Genomic DNA, 19,997 nt, shown 5'->3' with positions numbered 1-19,997 from the left:
GGCACAGAGTGACAGTTTAGAATGTTCATTGTTGTTCAGCATTGTCTTCCAGCCAATCAGAGCTGTCACTGTGAGGCTCCATCTTGCCTTGGGTCAGAACCAGGATTCTGAATCAACAAGTTAAGGCCTAACCAACTATAATGGAAAACTTCCCACCCACACAAAGCTAATCTGAAAAGGATAATAATAAAAAGGAAACTTGAATAAGAGAAGGAAACCTGACACCCTTACAGATTTATGAGCTCTTCTTGTAAAGATTGTACTGTCTTCTGCATTGTCTAATATGGCACTAATCTGTTTCCAGTCACTGGCGATATCTGCAGGCAATTTACAAATGTCCTCAGTGGCCCCTTGGGTTTCCTTTTTCAATGATCAGCAATCTCTCCCTTCATGTCTCTCATATAATCTAGCAGGTCTTGTTTTGTCAGTGCCTGCAAGTTGGAACTGTGGGGCTCCATGGTTGTACATGGATCAAGTCTTGGGTGCTCTCTGTTCAGCACCCCTACCGGTAGGTGTAGAGGCCCAGATAGAGGACAGTGTTTTAGCCTTATTGGAGGCCTTTCACAGCAATATCATTTGTTGCTCTCAAACCTTGTCCAAACCTGGTCCTTCGCAGGGATGAATGCAGTGGTCAGGAGAGGGTATTACAGTTGCTCTAGGGCAAGAACGCACCCCCTGCGTGCCCTGCAATGGGATGAACGGTGGCGTATTAGCAGGCCCAGTTTGTCAGCCTTCACGCACATCTGATGTGAGGGTGTGTTGAGCAGGGACTGAAAAACTGCAGATAGTGTTTCATACTGGGCTAATCCGTGAGTGGCGGAAGCCCGGCTCCTGTCAACTGTTCAACTGCAGGCATAGGGTTCACCTGCTGTATGGGTCTTCTGCCCTGCAGAACCACTCGGGTAGCCGCTATGAGAAACCTGAAGGTGTCTCCCGAATTAGACCCCGGTATCTGTTATCCAGGTGGCCAGGACATGGCCAATCGCTATTGGAACCAGTTCCTGGGGGTGGACCAGTGAGGGAGGATCACCTGGATGGGGGGTCCTCGGGGAGTGGAACGGAAATATCGAAGGGTGAGATGCAGTATTGCCCTTCTATTAATCCCGCTTTCGTATCCTACTACATAGGACACTCAACTTCTCTAACCCCCGCCCCTTTCCAATACAAACACTTTTCCACACCACGAAAGACTACGGACCAACACCAGAGCCGCTTCCCTGACATTTCCCAATACAAGGGTCAGGCAAAGTCTGGCAATCAACCAGAATCACACACACCTGACGACCCTTTCCCTTCCCCACAGGGATAAAACGTAGAGCACAAGAGCGCAATACAAGCAAGACAGACTGCACGACGTGAAAGCTAACTCAATACAGCAGTTCAAGAGGAGGCGAAAGACCGCGAATACCAAGAGGGTGACAAGGAGAGAAGCAACCTTGCCCTTTCTGATCAAAGCCTGTGAAACGTCCGCAGACGGAAACATAAGACTGCAAACAAAGGCCAGCGTGTGTTGCAGCAGATGTCAATGGCACATGAAAACCCTCCTCTACTGATAACCAAGCCGGGGAGAGACGTGGGTCTCCGTGGTACCAACCTTGACTCGAAGAAGAAGAAGAAGAAGAAAGGCAAGCGCTTCAGCACAGTCGGTGAGTTGAGAGTAGAATCGATAAGAAACCGAACTGTGTTGAATGAAAAGTAGCTACCGGCTAATATGAACTTTGAAAGGCTTAACAACACGATGGATGGAGAAGGGGGAAAACCGGTAACAGTGGAGGCCGGCACCATGTGGGCGATCTAGCAGGAAACTCTGGGCGATTACCTAAAACCGGAAGCCCTTGGGAAGAGGCGAAAGGAGGTGAAAGTGGTCATACAGGGGTCTTGTAAAATCCTCTGTACCATCGAAAGTCTTTGACAGTCAAAGTAATTAAAAGCAAAGGGGAGATGAATCCTGATTGGTGAAACTAGCGCATGGACAGTGTGTGTACAAGAATTGGCAAGAGTGAACCTGAAAGAGGGATGCCGATGGAAAGGGGCAAAGTCTAAAGTCCTGCAGAACAGTGGGTTGACGAGTGTGAACCTGGCAGAGGGTTGTCCAGAGAGAACTGTTTCCTAAAAATTGGCAAGAGTGAACCCGGCAGAGGGATGTCGACAAGAAGGGGTGAAGCCCGACGCCTCAAGGAACATTTTGTGTTGACAAAGGTGAACCCACACAAGGGAAGTTCACAGTGAATTGTTGAAAATAAATTGTGCTAAAATGACAGAGAAGATTGTTTTTGAAATACAAACCAGAGTGAACCCGGCAGAGGGAGGCGAACATTCAAGAGGGGGCTAAGCCCGGAAGAGGGGAACCCAGGGATGAAGCGAGCATTACTCAGGAGGCGAAGAACTGTTTAAAAAGATGTTAAGATTTGTGAACCAAGAAAAACCCATAGTGAACCCGAAGGAGGGAGGCTGGCGTACAAAAAGGGTCCGAACCCGACAGAGGGAGAGCCAATGGTGGAAAGTCAACACCCCAAAGGTTCATTGAAAAAGGAACTTTGCATTTGTTTTGTTGAATACGAATCATAAGGGGTTTACGCCCGAAAGAGGGGGGCCCATGGGTGAAGCCATCAACCAAAGTGTACATGAAACAGAACTTGTGTTTGTTGGATACATCAGGCCTCGAAGGCAAGATACCTTTTATTGGAAAGAGACTTAACCACTGAAGAACTGGATAACTGGTGCAGAACTGTCGGCTTGTGGCTGGAAAGTTCGAGCATGTGCAGTGCTCAGGAGATCCATTTTGTTTAATGCTTAAAACGTGGGGAAGGCAGACCCCTGGCAATCACACCCTGACTTATTATTTGTGAACACTTCTTTCTTTATTGAAAATCCTATCCCACACTCCTTCTGTAATTAGTTGATGGGTATTAGCAATATGTTTTTCTTTAGTTTAGGCCCTTTTATTTTGACACAACGCCAGAAGGATTGCCTTATTTTTCATTTGATGTCCGACGCTTGCTCCCATCTTAGATCTAGGTTTAGATTAGGCGTTTTTCTACCCTGCATTTACAGTTTAATAAACATCCTTGAACCGTGATCACTTGTGTCTATCTTTACTGTTGCCACCATGAGTTCCTTACACCGCCCAGTCACAGCCCTTGGATTGGGTGGGACGGGGCAAGGGACGGCCATTGTAACATCTGGGGCTACTGTAATTTTGGGCAAGGTCGACTATCCCTGCTGGGTGCAACCAAGACAGGACAGCAGGTTTGGCAATGGGATACTATTCTCTGTGCAGTCGCCTCAGGCACTCAGCTGCTTTGCCTCATATGCCTGCAGGGAAGCTGGCCGCAGCCCTGAGCCTGTGTGATCTAACCTGCTCTGCATACGCTCCTCCACGGGCACTCTGCCTCGATTTGTCTGCCTTTACCGACCCTACGGCTGCTGCGGCTGTTGCCTGTCCTCTCTCTCGACTTGGGACACATACCTCCCCACCTGTAGTGGCCGGAGCAATTTTGGAAGGAGGCAATTAAGGGAGCCACAGGCCATGCCCCTGCAAGCAGATTTAATATGGAAAATGCCAGACACCTCTTTAGGTAAGCCAGATAACACTTATTAAATGCTATTCAAGATCACCTGTTCATGTGCTTTCTCCAACTGTTGGACAAGATCTTCACGCTCGTGGGCTGCAAAGTGGCGGGCCCCAACCTCTTCATCACCAAGTCTTTGCTTTGCTATGGTCATTCTGAGGAGCTATACAGAGTACAAAATAAAGACAGTAAACAAAAAGGTAAAACACGCATCACCTTCCTTTGCTCAAGTAAGCAAGAAAACTGACACAATTAAAATGCACTGTAAAACCATAATACATATATTGAAGCATAGCAATGTATTTGTGAACTTGCCTTCTATATTTTTCAATTGAGCAGATGGATTTTAAAAGTTGATTGAGACTAGCATGAAAAGAAAACAGCGAACATAGTTTACCAGGGACTTCCCTTATGTAGAAGAGGCTATTGACCATCTTCCATTTTGTTAGTATTGTCTACCCCACCACAATCTGAATATATTTGGTGTCCAGTGAAAATGTTGCCAAGCAAAAAGCAGTCATAGAATTCAGCTGAAAGTATCAAAAAATGTAGTGCTGCTAGGGTAATTATTAGGGTTAAGGCGGGGTTTGTGGGCTTGTGATTGCCTGGTTTAGGATTAGAAAAGGGGTTAGGATAAGGATAGGGGTTATGGTTAGAGTAAGAATTTTGGTTAGAAATAGGCTAAGAGGTTGGTTGCCGCAGGGCTGGTGATATTGGGGTTTGGTTAGTTGTTAGGGTAGATTAAGTGTCAGTTTAAGTATTAGGGTAGGGGTTATAGTAAGGCTAGGGCTAATAGAGGAATGGTTTGGGTAAGTGTTTAAGAAAGGGATAAGGAAGTTGGGGAGGGCTGGTGATGCTGGCATTGGATAGGGGTTTGGATAAGCCTAGTGGTTAGAGCAAAGTAAGCACAAGGGTAAGGCTAAGGTTAGGATTAGAGTAAGGGTTTGGGTTAGGGAAAGAGCTGTGTCGTTTGTAGCGAGCTGGTGATGAGGTTGTTATTAGGTTCACTGTTCATTTTTCCATTGATTTTTTTTATTGAGTAACATACAAATAAAATGCTTTAGCACACTGCAGGGTTAGTGTTCTGTAAGAGTTCAGGGTAGTAATTACAATTAGGGGAAAGTTTAGGAATGGAGTTAGGGTGATTGCATAGGTATTATTAAAGGTTTGGTTACAGCCTTAGACTTTTGTATATTTAAAAATCGGTTTTTCTGCAACCTTCTTACTGGCAACATGTTCACACTTTGCATTGATTGTATTGAATGGCTACATTTTTTTAAACAACTTTTTGCTAGCTTCACTGTTACATGACTACATTTAGCTGGGGACATTTTTTTTACATAAAACCATGTATTGTTGTATGTATGCATGTATGTTAAAATACACCTAAATTACAGGCAAGAGAGCATTGTACAGGGCACATAGGAACACTGGTGGGGGGCGAGGACGAGGCTGTCACCTTAAGACTGTGCCTTACATGTGAGGACTATACCAAGAACGAGGCATTAACTGCAACTGGATGGTGTTACTGGGGCATTTGATGCTGCATTTAGCATATGATGGTAGTGCGTTCACATGTGGTATTATGCCGTACATGTGGAGAGTGTACCCTGCATGTGAGGCATTAACTGCAACTTGGTGGCATTACTGAGACATGCAAGGTTGCATTTGACATCTGACTGCAGCCTCCGCACATGCCGCTCGACACGTACACTATATCAAGTGCTTGACATATGAACTGGCATTAGTTGGCATTTAAGTAATAAGAGGGTGCTCTTGAGATGATGGTAGACTATAGTGAAGGCTCTACCTTAAAATTATGACTATACCCAGTATGTCAATCCATAAAGCAGTATTCACATATCAGAAGCCACACTTGCATATTATGGCATTATGTAGGACCTTCAGGCTGCATTCAGCATATTTTATGTTAGGAGGCTTTTATCCAGCGGCAATCCTGGCTGATCACTGTTTCTGCAGTGCAAGGCAATACCTGAGGACATTTTCCAGGCACCGGCAATGTGTGGCTGCACTGTCATATGAAGGCAGTGTCCGTTTTGGTTCCAAGTGTACCTCTTTCATAGCATGAACCCACCTATGGCATGTTAAGGCAGCACCCTAGTTAAAATATCGTTACTAACTAAAATATGGCCAGTCTTATTAACTTTTTTACTAAATATGGCGTATACTTGTTTTTTTGCATCCAGAAAATCACTTCCTGTGATGTGATGTGATGAATCTCAAGGGTGCGGTGACACCACCTCCCGTAATGTCTTCACGGCCAAAGTACATGCAACATTTCATGTGATGCCATTGGGCGTATGGTGACACTTCGGATACCCCTGGGACTTTAACGCACTCCCGCTGTATCAGGATCCTAATGTATAGAGATCGTCCACCTTTAAGTAACAGTGAACAATATCCAGTTCACAGCTTAAGACTTTATTACTACTGTACTCAAGTTCATTGTCTCTCCTTTCCCTCCCCATCACTTCCCTTTTGTTTTTCCCACACATTCACCTATACACGTCCAACTCTCGGCGCAGACACTTCTGTCAGATGGCTTGGCAAACCCAGTCCTCTCCCTTGGTACATGGAATGTTAATCACAAACTAAGCTGATTCAAGCCTCCACATTACTAGGGCCTGCTTGAGGACCTCTCAGGGCCATCACACAACCATACACCAACCATATTTAGCACCAAGTATTGTCTGGTCTAGATACTACCATCACATTTAAGTATTCCTTCAAAATGGAATATACACTCAAACCTTCTCTTATGCTTACCAATAACTAATCACCAGTTAAGAAACATGCATCCCAGCTAATAAAACCATGATCCCTCCTCATCAACCTAGCACATACATCGTATTAAAAATAAGCCTTCGAAGAAGATCCCAAGGACGGAAACATGTGTTGGCTAAGACTTATTACACGATGAGTACCGTCACAGTACAAGTCCAAGAAACTGTCATTGTAAAGATATTGTCACAGTACTAAACAGGATTGTAATGTTCAGATACTTTATATTTACATGAAGTTATAAAATTTTCAGTGATGACCTTTATTTTCGGATATAAACAAGACATTTTGCTGATGTAACATGTAACAAAATCTAAATTGTGTATTTTGCCTATTTCTGTGAAAAAGAGTGAAAATATGTATGTATCCTTTTAACTTGGGGCCCCTTTATAAATGAGGTAAATCAGATTTAATACTTTATAACATAACATGTAATAAATTAGCCTTACTGACTATTTGGTTATACTCAATCAAAAATATAAAAAGGCTTTGAAATTTCAGCTCCATTCATACACCCACAAAATACAACACAGACCTTATTGTCACCTTGTACTTCGGTCAACCTTAGCTGGAGTTCCTTAATTTCTTCTCCAAGCTTCTTATTCCGCTCCCGAGTCTCAATCAATAGCTGTGCAAGATTAGCCTATGAAAAATAAAAGTGAGGTTAGCCATTGTCCATCCTAATGAACTACCATGCAGCAGGATTTAACTTGTTAACAGTTATTGTATTTCAGTAATATGGGCCAGCATACATAAACTGTGGGAAATCAAAGGGTCTAGAAGTTTGTTATTCTGTGCATCTCAGGAGTGAAACAGTTTTGCCTTTTGTACAAACATAGGGTCCAGGCACTGACAGAATGGTACTACCGAGCTATCAGAGCACATATTATGAAAGTGCCTTTAGTCAATAGCTGTTTTTAATGTGAACAGGAATACAGTGCAAGCAACAGATACAAGGACACACATCCTGCTTATAAATCAAGTGGCTGAAGGCACTCTTGGTTAAAACATTAAGAACAAATCTAGCTGGTTTACTGATATTAATGGTATTGAGATATTGGTCTCAAGAGACACTACCACCCAAATGTATCTAACTGCATGTCCCAATCAAGCGAATTAAAAGGCGACACAAAGAAGAATTAGGAAGGAACAAGATAGGTTTTCAACTTTCTGTGGAAAAGTGGCAGGTTATCTGTCGCACAGAGGGGGCTGGGTAAGGGAATTCCACAAGTCAGACGCAATGACTGCAATGGATCTGCCAAAAGCCCTGGATCGCTTAAAGCGGAAAGTATACATGCAGTCACGGGTGGTACTTTGTGGCAGTGCTGACTGCTGACACTTAAATCTATGTTTTAGGTAATGGAACGCATGTTTATCAAAAAAGTGCACCTGGTTGATGCCTTGCTCTACCCAGGTGGGTAGTCACGTATTAAAGAGCAAAATTGAGCAAGGTCATAGGATACCTGGCTGATTAACGAAGGGTGAACACACACCTATGGGGGTTACACCTTGGTTAGTGTACACAAGTAACTGTGAATGGCTTCTGAGAAAAATATATCAGGACAGTTCTGGGTACTGCAGTTAGATTTTTAATAAAACTGCAGCTTACATGTTTTTAGATACACTTGATAGAGAGTAACAGAAGATACAACAGTATTTACACATTTTGAAGGTATAGTAACCAGTTTGTGAGTGACAAATTACAAATATTTGTAACGTCTTTTCAATGCTTACACATCCACTGAGTGGTCCTTGGGAAGGAAACCAGTGGATTTAGTGAGGTGATAGCATGTGATAGTCAGCACACATACATCAAAACAATGAGCGCTGCAGAACAAGCTGTCAGCGGTCGCGGTCCCTGGCTGTGCACGGAGTGAGCTGTTGAGCGGACTGTGATCAAATGGGGTGAGCGGCCATGATGAGGTGCGCGAGGCCGGGGTGCCCGTGGGTAATGGAACGCAGACCAAAATAGGGCTTTATGAGGTAATGTAAGCAATTTAAATACAATTCTGCACTTAAATGGTAGCCAGTGCACGAAACAAAGTACAGGGGATAGGTGCGAAAATCGAGGCATACTATTAACAATCCTACCCACTGTATTCTGTAGTACCTGCAATAGGTGGATGGAAGACTCTGGTACACCGGCATAGTGGGAATTACAATAATCAAGCCTAGAACCCACTGTGGCTCATGCGATCGTATCTAATTTGTTTGAGTAGCATCAAATAGTGGTGGGTATTCTTCAAGACTTCATTAGTTTGAGAGAGCACCGAGAGAGAAGAGTCGAGGATCCTGCTAAGGGTTTAGCTTTAGTCTGGGCTTTAATATAGAAACCTGTAATCATAAAGTCTGAAAAGGTTTCCAAATATTTTGTAAGGATGGCTGGTGTAGCCACCAGGGGAATCAAACCCAGCCAATTCCGAGACATCCATTGTTCTTTGAAGAATGATAGTCACCAACTAAGTGAAAAATGATCTGTGTGCCATCTGCATAATGTTGGAAGACAGCGGATAAATTCACTAATAAATCATGTACGGGTTTCACATAGACATTAAAAAGAATGGGTGAAATGCATGAACCCTGTGGGACGCCAAACGCAATAGGTTCTGTGTTTGACATGAATTCATTTATTTTCACACATGACATTTGGTTGCTTCGAAAGGAGGACATCCATTTCACCGAATGTTTGGAAGCCAGGGCCACTTTGCCGAAACGTTTGCAGAGCGCAGTCTTTATTATCAAACTGGGCAGATAGTCCATTAGCATCAGAACACCTACAGGACCCTGATCAAGAATCTAAAAAAGTGAATCTTTAATATCCAAGAGTGACTGCTTCTAAATGGGCAGAATACAGACTGATGATCCCACAGGAGGTGATGCATCTCCATGCAACTCGATCCAAAATGTTCAGTAACTGAGGCAGACAACCCCAACGTGGGTGAAGCAGAGACAGCGGCACCCCCACTGACGGCAGGGGGGGCAGCGAGTTTGGGAGTGCCGGTCTGCCAAGGGGAGGGGTCCACTCCATCGTGAGGCTCGTAGGAGAGAAGGCAGCCTCCACGCCGAGGGAGGAATCGACTGCTGGCCACAGAGGAGGTAAAGAGACCCCCACCCACCCCAATCTTCATCGAGTCGGCCGGAGCATCCTAGTGTGCCGGCCGCCTGGGGAAGGGGTAGCCCTCACGCGGTGATAGCAACGGAACGGGACCCACTCCAGACCGCACGGAGCAGAACCCTGTGGAATTGCAGTTGCGGGGGACATGGAGGAACGAAACAGTGCTGTGACCATAAAACCCCCGCAAGGCCCCTCCCACGGCCTCACTACATGAGCGGGAGGCACGCAACCATCTCAGACACAAGGGGACCTCCCCAGGGGTCCCAGGAGGGGGAGAGTTAATCACAGGGCAAACAATAAGGGGGCCGCCCCCGCACCTTTCGAAACAGCCCACCTGACCCTGTAATAAACAGGCAATTGGGCGGGCTGTGTGAAGGTAATGCCAAGGGAGGTCAGGAGATAGCCAGCAGGACAAACCGTGTCCCCTCAGAGGAGCAGTGTGTTTTGGACAATTCAAGGGGAAACTGCCCAGGGGTAGGCAACCCTGGAGATCTCAAACCCCCAGAGAGAAGAAACGAGCCACAGGGGGAGAAAGCGGTATCTATCGGCCGGGGCCGTTCCCAGGCAGATCAGGGGACATGCTCACCCCTCCTCAGCCATAGAGAAAGGCTGAGGAGGGGTAGGGAGAGGAGAGGAACGGAATGGACCCACACAGACCCAGTAAAAACACTGCAGCAAGGATAAGAGGGGGGTAAAGACTGAGCCCAGCCCACCCAGGGGGAGCTGGCAGGCGAGGGCCCCCAGTCTGGACATTGGGCCGTGTGCCCGCCTCCACGAAGACCCGCAGCACGACCCAAACCTACCAGAAAAGAGCTTTAACGTGAGGTCGGGAGGGAGAGGGCACAGCGAGGAAAGGGGGCGAGAATGGAGTATAGACATCCCCACCCCCGATGGGACTGGAGTGTGGCCAATCAGACCCGGCCAGGGTGAGGGCCCTAGGGACTCGTCCTGGGGCATGCTCGCCCTATCGAGGAACCCACTGCTGGGAACCCTGGTCCTAAGGGGAGATCAAAGGAGCGGGCAACAACCACCCTCGAGTACAGCAGAGGAAGGAAAGAGGGGGTGCCACCGTACAAGCCTCCCCTCGTGTTACGAGCATCCAGTGGCCTCGACTAGTGCAGGCATAAAGACAGCACCGAAGGCAAGTGGCGAAGCTGGAGCCCACCTGTTCATGGGAATTGACTCCCAACAGCAACAAGGGTGCCACATTGCAAGGTCGTTGAAGATGTGGCAAGACACCACTCATTCTCTCAGGGCGCCTGGTCTGCTCATGGACTGGAGGGCAAAGTTAGAGCACTTCAATCATTACCCTACGGAGGGGGGGAACAAAACCCAACACCAACATGTCGGAGGCATAGAGCGATGCCATATCCACCAAGAAAGACATTGCCTCCCTCGTGGAGGAAATTAGAGAAATGAGGGCAGACATTGGCCGAAAAGTGGACAGAATAAATGTGAGAATCAACAAAATTGATGAGACTACAGGCGGTGGAACATAAACAGACATACCTCGACACCTTCAAAACCCAGATGGACATGCAGATAGCGGAACTTGCTAGGAGGGAGGGTGAGGAGCCACTAAAGATGTATGATTTCGAAAACAGAGAGAGAAGGAACAATCTGAGATTTTTTGGGATCCCGGAAAAAGATGGTGAAACAGAGGAGGACCTGCGGAGAACCATACACAAGGTGGTGAAAATCCTGATAGGCGATGAAAATATGGATGAGCCTAAACTGTAAAGGGTCCATATAACGGGTGCAATGGGGAGAAGCCTGCGCTTGGTACTAGCACGGTTCAATAACTTCCTGGACAGACACAAAATCCTGGAGAAGGCAAGGGGGACGAAATCTGTGGCCCCAGGCGACACGCAGGTGGCTATATATCAAGCCTTATCTGCACTCCCCCTGGCGAAGAGGTGATTATATGCTCCCCTCACGAAGTGGCTTACCGAGAGGGGGGTGAGATATTGCTGGGGGTTCCCCTTCTCTGTGTCGTTTGACGTAGAGGGATACAATTACAAACTCGTGACCGAGGAGGACATAAGAACGGTCACAGAAGAGTTGCTGGAAGGAGACGGCCCGAAACAGGGCTAAGAAGATAAAGCCCTGGAGACAGACTGTGGCGCTAAAAGGGTCCGAACAGACGTAAAGTCCCAGGCTCCAGAAAATACAGAAAGCTTGGTTCACCCCAGGCGGGCCCCTCTTGATTCAATTGCTGGATGGGGAGTATGATAAAGTGTTTCTAGGTTGGGGATGGAGAGTGGGGAGAGGGAGGTATCCTGTAGATGGTAGAGATACAGTGTGGGGGCTTGAAATGGGGAGTTTGAGTGAGCCGGGCTGTGTGTGGGAGAGAACCCCTGGTGATTGAATCTCGTCAGGGATGAGGGTTCTGAGCGAGGTTGGAAGCCGAGGGGGGGAGAGAGGCAGATGAGTGGGGGTAATTGCATTCAAGAAGTTACTGTTCTAACTCATTGATGTGGTGTTGGAACCCGGTTCAAAGGGTCCCGATTGTGGTCTTGTCTCATGAGAGAGGGGGAATAGAAGGTTTGGTGAGAAAACAGGGGATGTCGGGCCAGTGTGAAATGCGGATTGGCTCCCTTAATGCCCAGGGCCTTAACTCTCCTTCCAAAAGATCTATGGTACTACTTGAGTCCAAGAGGTCCAAGCTCGATTGGATGTGTCTACAAGAAACACATTGGAAAAAGGGAGGCAAACCCAGATAATGCTCCTGTGAGGTGGGTGAAGTGAACATGGCCTCAGATATTAAAAAGTGGTGCAGGGTGGCAGTATTGGTCTCTGCCAGACAGAGCTTTACGATTGATGCGGTTTTGGCTGACCCCAATGGGAGGTATGTGTTTGCGAAGGGGCTTTTGCAGGGGGTTAAGTTCACAGTAGGTTTGATATATGCCCCAAATGTGCAGCAATGCGATTTCTGGGAGAAAGTACGAGATACATTAAATCAATTCGCTGCAGGCCAACTGGTGACCAGGGACTTCAATATGGTGCTGGACCCGCAGAGGGACTGCAAGAGGATAGGCGAGGAATGAATGAGTAAATCCAATCCAAATGAATCGGAGCAGTTTAAAGGGGTCAATGAGGTACTGGGATTATACGAATCCCTATGCCTGGTCCTGGCAGGGGATATGCCATTCATGTACTATTCAGAAGCCCATGACTCGTTCTCGCGAATAGACCTGATCCTGGTAGACAACAATCTGTGACACATGGTACTGCAGTCCCAAGTAACACCAACTCTGTGGTCTTACCATGATATGGTTACAATTATAGTTGAAAACAGGGGTACGGAAGGCGACCCGGGGGAATTGAAGATGCAATGACTTCCTGCTCAAGGATATAGTGGTGCAACAGGAGCTGCTAAGGGCGATCAAGGAATACCTTCTATTTAACAACACAGAGGAGGTGGGAATCCAGTCTGTCTGGGATGGCTTCAAGGCGACCATACGAGGGACCCTGATGAGAATAGGCTCCAGGAAAAAGAGAGAAAGGGAGGAGAAGGAGGATCATCTCCGTAGGAAGATAGAGGAGATACAACCGGGTGGTACCCAGAGGCAATATATGTCGCACGCCAAGGCCAAAGAGCTTTGTAAATAAAAAAAAAAACTGTTCCGGAAACAGAAGTATCATAAGAAGGGAGACAGGGCAGACAGGATCTTGGCATGGGGACTGAGGGAAGAGAAAAAGAGGAGAACCTTTGGTGTTATAAGGACGCAGGATGGTAGACACCACAGGATGCCCAGAGTATAGGGCTAGAGTTTGTGGAATGCTATAGAACCCTGTATTCATCAGAATGGGAGGGGGAGGAGACCCAAATAGACTATTTTCAGAAGAAATTACCAATCCAATCAATACTATGATCTCCACTAATACCAAACCGTCCTCACAAATCCTCATACTAGGGGACTTTAACCTAGGTTTTAATGACCCTCTCGACTCTTCTGCACTGCACTAATCCTGGCCAATTCCTTATCTGAACTTGGCCTTATGCAGAGAGTCCTACTACCCACCTATGTCAAAGGAAGAACCCTTGACTGGGTAGCAGACCTTAATTGAACTACTACTATAACCTTGGTTGAACCATTACCATGGACGGACCATTTCCTACTTACTCTCAACCTGCAGGACTACATACCCCCTACCAAGACTAATGCCTCGGCTCCTTCGATGCCAAGTAGAAACAAGAAGAACATTACTGTAGAGAACCTCATGCCTTTTCTTGAACCTTTGCTTAACCCTCAACCTTTTGATAACCCAGCAGAGCTAGTGAAACTGTATAACAAGACAATCACTAATTCACTGGATTCCATTGCACCCTTAAAAATACGCAAAATTAAACCCATTGCTCACCTGAACACATGGTTTTCCCCTAAACTTAAAGACTTAAGAAAAGAAAAAAGGAAATGCAAAGCCACCTGGAGAAATAACCCATCTGCATTAAACAAAGATTCCCTCTTAAAAGTCTCAGCCACCTACAAAAAAGAAATTCTATCAGTCAAACGTGATACTTAAAACACACGTATCGATAAAGCTGCATCTAGCACAAGAGAACTGTTTACTATTCTGAGTTAACTTGAGTCACCTACCCCCCCCCCCCACCTGACAACTGCATCAAAGACCAAACTTGGTGCACCAAAATTCAAGAGGCACTGACTAACAAAATCACAATGCTCCAAAACAAAATTTGCTAATAAAAAGCTACAACTACCCCCGCAAGATAATACCCAGAAACTAAGGGCCAACCTCCTTAAGCCAATACAGCGCTTTAAATTTACTTCAGTATCCATCCATGAAGTAAAAAAAAATCATAGCCTCACTTAAACCATCTAACTGCCAGGGAGACGCCTGCCCAGCTACTGTCAACAAGGAAGCAGCAAATACACGTACTCCCTTTATCACATCGTTAATCAATGCCACCTTCTGTACCTGCACTGTGCCATCTAACCTGAAGAACACATGGGGGCTCCCTCTTCTAGAAAAGCCATCGCTTGACCCCACTATACTGACTAATTTTAGGCCGATTACAACTGTACCATTCTTGCTAAAGATTATAGACAAAGCTGCCTATAATCAAACCCAAACTATCTAGAGACTAACAATTTACTAGGCCTCTGTCAATCAGGGTTCAGACCACAACACGGTACAGAAACAGCACTGATTGACCTAAAAATCCAAATTGATGACCTCAAGGATAAAGGAACCTCAGCTGTTGGATCTGTCGGCTGCCGTTGATTTAGTTGATCATAAGGTATTGTGCAAACATCTCGCCACAACATCACACTTTTCAACAGAAGCAACAGCCTGGATTAACTCCTTCCTAAACAATAGGACCATGCGATTCTTCTCCGCCTCAGCTGCCGCGGACCTGATCCCTATATCCTGCAGAGTCCCTCAGGGATCATGCGTATCGCCTACCATGTATAATGCATTTACCAAACCATTGTTTGACGATCTGGATCATCTGGGTGGCACCTACACCAACTATGCAGATGACACCAAGATCCTCATACCACTGACAGGCGATTATGATAAAAACCTGGCCCTTGTGAACATCATTTATCTCATCATCCAGGCATGGATGGCCACACACGGCCTATGCCTGAATGATGAGAAAACCAAGTTGCTTATTCTAGCCAATCCTATCAACTCTGCCAAACTAGGCAACAAACACCGATCCTTTAGCATTGATGGAAACAACATTAAGGTTGCAAACGAAGTAAAAACCCTAGGTTTCTACCTCGACGCCTCCCAGAATTTGTGCAAACAGGTGAGCACGACAGCATCGTCGACAGCCTACACCTGCAAGCTCATCTGTGCCTGCAAACCCTTCCTTTCCACAAAAAGCTGCATGACTCTGGCCAGAGCCTTAGTACTATCTAAAATCAACTACTGCAACACACTATACCTAGGCGCCAACAAACATGTCATTACAAAACTACAGAGCCTTCAGAATAATGCGCTTAGATCAGCTCTGAGCATTCTTCGCAGACAACACATCTCCTCAACAAGATGTGACAACCAATGGCTGTCCATTAAGGAAAGAATCCAAATTAAAACAGCATTGCTCACTCACAAATGCCTTAACAATGCAGCCCCTCGGTACCTTATGGACACATTTTGCAAAACCCACCTTACCCAACTAACCAGATCCTCTACCTCAGGTTGACTCCAAATACCTAGATACAAACTCAAAAAAGCGGGAGGCTGTAGCTTCCCAGTTATGGCCGCCAAACTACGGAACTCACTACCCATGACACCAAGATCTGACCAATCGTTCTACAAGTTTAAGAAGGATATGAAGAGTTGGATTATCTTGAATGATGCACCCTACTAGGCCCATGTGCCGCACTATCCTGGTACACTATAATCTAACCTACCAAATAGATCTGTATTTACTGTATCCACCCCACCTGACCTCACTTGTACATAACCCCTCCGCAAATGACCCTGCAATCTATCCTCTTAATTGAATCCCCTTCCGAAACTGTCTAGTGTATATCAACTGTATGTAACAACCAAATTGCGTAACTAGAATGATGTATATGTACATTACCTTTTTTGCAAATTACCCTGTTGTCTATCATCTGTAATTGACTCTCCCTCCTGCACTGCCTATTGTATATCAATTGTATATAATGTTAAACTGTGTAACTATGAAAATGCATATTCCTGTAATGCGCCCAGATACCTCAGGGTGTGGCACGCACTATAAATAAACAAACAAACAATCCCAGGGCTCCCGAAGGAGATAACGGAAGGCCTAGACAACCCCATAACTGCAGAGGAAGTGGTAAAGGCAATTGCGGGAATGAAAGCGGGGTCTTCACCAGGGCAGGATGGATTCACCATAAGATTCTATACATTATTTAGATCCCTGTTGGCTCCATGTCTAGCAAAGTTATTTAATGTGTGCCTGGAGGGCGAACACCTTCCCGCCCCCACGATGATGGCGGCAGTCATTGTCGTGATCTCGAAGGAAGGGAAGGATCAAACCAAATACTCGTCCTATAGGCCAATTTCTCTCCTGAGTTGAGACGTGAAGATTCTCGCAAAGGTCCTGGGAATAAGACTGGAAGGAAGTATGTCATTACTAGTGCACGGGGACCAGGTGGGTTTCATTAAGGGAAGGCAAGGGTCAGACAACATTAGGAAGTCCATCAACCTGATCCATGGGACACAAACGGGAGGGCTGGATGCCAACTTGATTACACTGGATTCAGAAAAGGACTTTGATAGGGTTGAATGGCCCTTAATGATGAAGGTGCTGGCGAAGATGGGGATGGGAACACATTTTTTGAAATGGGTGACAGAATTATACAACAGACCAAGGGCGAGGCTGAGGATAAAGGGGGAGTTTACGGAGGCCTTCGAACTCACAAGAGGCACTAGGCAGAGATGTCCCCTCTCCCCACTACTGTATGCCCTCACAATGGAACCGCTAGCAATCGCAACATGACGAATGACCAGATCAGCGGTATAGCGGGGGGCGAACTGGAATGCAAAATCTCACTATTTGCAGACAAAATGTTGGCTTACCTCACAAATATACAGGTGTCCCTCCCAGCATTAATGGCCCAGATTGCTGAGTACGGCCTCCTTTCGGGGCTCAAAATTAACGTGGGGAAATCTGCCATCCTGACACGAACCCCGCTCCTAGATACGAATAGAAGTTTCTTGGGTATGAAGGTCAGCAAAGCATTCGATACCTGGGCATATTGGTGACGAGGAACTTGGGGGAAATGGGAACGGCTAACTATGCTCCCTTCCACACGCAGCTAACGGCGGATCTAAAGAGATGGGGCCCTGTGATATTGACGTGGTATAGTAGGATGACATCTATAAAAATGAATGTATTACCTACGCTGCTATAACTGTTTACCGCCATTCCGCAACATCTCCCAAAAAATTGCTTCCGAGAAGTCACAGGAGAGCTTTGTAGGTTCATATGGTGAAATGAGACCCTTAGAGCAGAAATGGCAGCCTTAGCCCTTCCAAGGGATGGGGGGATTTGGGTTCCTGGATATTCGCAGGTACTATCAAGCGGCACAAATCAGAGGGATGATGGAACATATCTAGAGGATTTGGTAGCGCATCCTCTGAAGGTTACTACTTCTGGGCACCGCCAAGATTAATTCCGGAACAAATGAGGCCCCACCCAACATTGGGAGTCTTTTGGTCGGTCTGGAGAGGTTCAATTGATACACGTGGGTACACATCATGGCCCTTGCTGATGTCTTCAATATGGAGGCCTGCATTTGAGCTGGGGAGTCAGGGTTTCAAGCATTCGCAGAGGTGGTCAGATGGAGGTCTGGAAAGGGTGCGACAACATTTTGAGGGTGGGAACTTCCAGGAATGGGGTAAGGTTGCGTGACACATTGGGAGGGGGCTCCATCACAACATGAAGGATTACACAAATAACTTTTGTTTTGTTTATTGTATACCATTCAGCAGACCTGCTAAGGCAAGAGACTTTGCAGGAAAGAGACTTGGCCCCAGAAGATCCTGGCATCCTTAAAAAGGAACTGTAACGTCATGCTGGCGAGGCCCAGGAGTGCGCTGTGCTCAGAGGTCCTGCCTTGTTCCGTGCTAAAAGCCTGGGGAAGGGAGCCCTACCATCCCGACTTATCATTTGGTGAACACTTCTTTCTTTTCTTGTAAACATTATCCCACAGTACGTTGTAATTTAGTTGTAAGGATTGGCAATAGGGTTTTTTTAGTGCAGGTCCTTTATATCCGACAAGACGCCACTAGGACTGCCTTATTATTTGATGGTCGTAGCTTGCTCCCATCTTAGATTTAGGTTTAGATTAGTTGTTTTTCTCACCCATTATACAGTTTAATAAACACCCTTGAACTGTGATCACTTGTGTCTGTCTTTACTGTTGCCACCATGAGTTCCTTATATATGTCATTTGAAATAGGTTTATTTCCAGAGGTTGGTAATAAAACTAAAACCTTTTGTCCTACAGAGAAACATCTTAAGGTGACCTTTCGATTGTATGAGGTTTTCAGCTGTTCTTGTGCCTTGGCCATATGAGTTTTGACTAGCGGTCTTACCACAGTCATGTGGTTTTTAAGATGGTGGGTGGTTTGGGAGAGTGGAATTGGGGCTTCCTTTCTTTCCTCTAAGGTGTCTCTCAAAATGTCCAGGGTATCGCTGGGGTGCCCGTCTGTAAAGTAATTCAAGCGGGGAGGATTCTGTAGAAGCTGGGGGGGTTTTGAGGGGGTCTTTCTAACAGCAGATAAAGCCCAAGGTGCAATCTGATCCCAATTTCTTCCGTCTCCACTAACTTCTGTAATATTTTTTTCAGGGTCTTATTAAAACTTTCTACCATGCAATCTGTTTGTGGATGGTATTCTGAAGTTCTTAGGGTGGTAATGTGTAATAGTTCTTTCACTTCCCTTATGGGTTTGCTCATGAATGTAGAGCCCAGATCCATTAAGAGTGCGTTAGGAAATTCTACTCTCAAAAAGAAGGGAAGTATGTGTTTCAGGATCTGCTGTGTGGTATTGGCTCTAAGGGGAAAGGCTTCTGGATATTTTGTGGCATTGTCTACTATGACAAGAATATACTTATTCCCTAACTGACGTTTCTAAGGAACCTACAATATCCATGCCGATTCTAGAAACGGGAACTTCAATAATTGGGAGTGGCTGTAAGGGTGTTGGTGGTGGCATATGGGTGCTGGTCCTTTGGCAGATCTCACAAGAATGTACAAAGGTCTTAATATCTGAGTGAATTCCGGGCCAGTAGAATTTTTTAAGGATTCGTGCCTGGGTCTTTGTCTGCCCTAAATGGCCGCCCATTAAATGGTTTGTGGGCTATTTCCAGAACAATTTGTTTGTGATTCTTTGGTACCACCAACTGTGTTCTAACCATGCCGTGGGAGGTGGTATCTCCTCTTTACATCAACCCATAATTTAAAAAGTAAAAGGGTCCCCCTTGCTCCTGGCCCATTCAGTCTTGTAGAATTTGCACGAAGGCTTCAGCTAACAGTGGATCATTCCTTTGGGCAAAGGCTAGGTCAGCAAGAGTTTTAGGTTCTTCGTCTATGATCCTTCCGAGTTTGGGTTTGTGTGGGGTATTAGGTGTTTCGTCAACTTCCTCGAAGGCTGCGGTAGCTCGCTCTTTCATCTCCTTCCCGCCTCTTCCTTTACCCTAGGAAACACTGCTCTTTCACTGCTCTTTCGAGCACCCATGTACAATTGTATCTCCCTGAAAAATTTGAAAGGGATCTTTCCCATGGGTTTGTAGTAACACCTTTATGTCCCCCCTGAAGTCTAGAACTATAGCCCCGGCTAACACATCTATTTCAAATTTCCATGCTAACCCAAACCTAGGAGCCAACATGATGAATGTCTGTGGGGGAAGAATCAAGATCAGATCAGTAGGTATTAGTCTTCTTTCACCAGGGGGAATGATTTCTTACCTACTGCTACAGATATCAAATCCAATAGAGCCTTCTGTGGCTACTGAGGTGTGACAGTTTAAT

At 45.9% G+C, this 19,997-nt stretch overlaps 1 protein-coding gene across 4 annotated transcripts in view; it reads right to left on the bottom strand.

Annotated features, from left to right (window-relative positions):
* The window catches only part of CCDC149 (coiled-coil domain containing 149), a 647,083-nt gene that overhangs the window by 356,114 nt on the left and 270,972 nt on the right, over positions 1-19,997 (bottom strand). For all 4 annotated transcript variants that reach the window (XM_069631872.1, XM_069631871.1, XM_069631874.1 and 1 more), the window contains exons 4-5: positions 6,910-7,017; positions 3,619-3,735 (exon numbers count right to left, since the gene is read on the bottom strand). In XM_069631872.1, the coding sequence (XP_069487973.1) occupies positions 3,619-3,735; positions 6,910-7,017 (225 nt within the window). The remainder of the gene's footprint in view (positions 1-3,618; positions 3,736-6,909; positions 7,018-19,997) is intronic.

This window comes from Ambystoma mexicanum, chromosome 6q (assembly GCF_040938575.1).
Source record: "Ambystoma mexicanum isolate Mex_15411 chromosome 6q, UKY_AmexF1_1, whole genome shotgun sequence".
Classification (NCBI taxonomy): Eukaryota; Metazoa; Chordata; class Amphibia; order Caudata; family Ambystomatidae; genus Ambystoma; species Ambystoma mexicanum.
The sequence above is the reverse complement of the archived record's forward strand: the minus strand, read 5'-3'. Positions and strand labels throughout refer to the sequence as shown.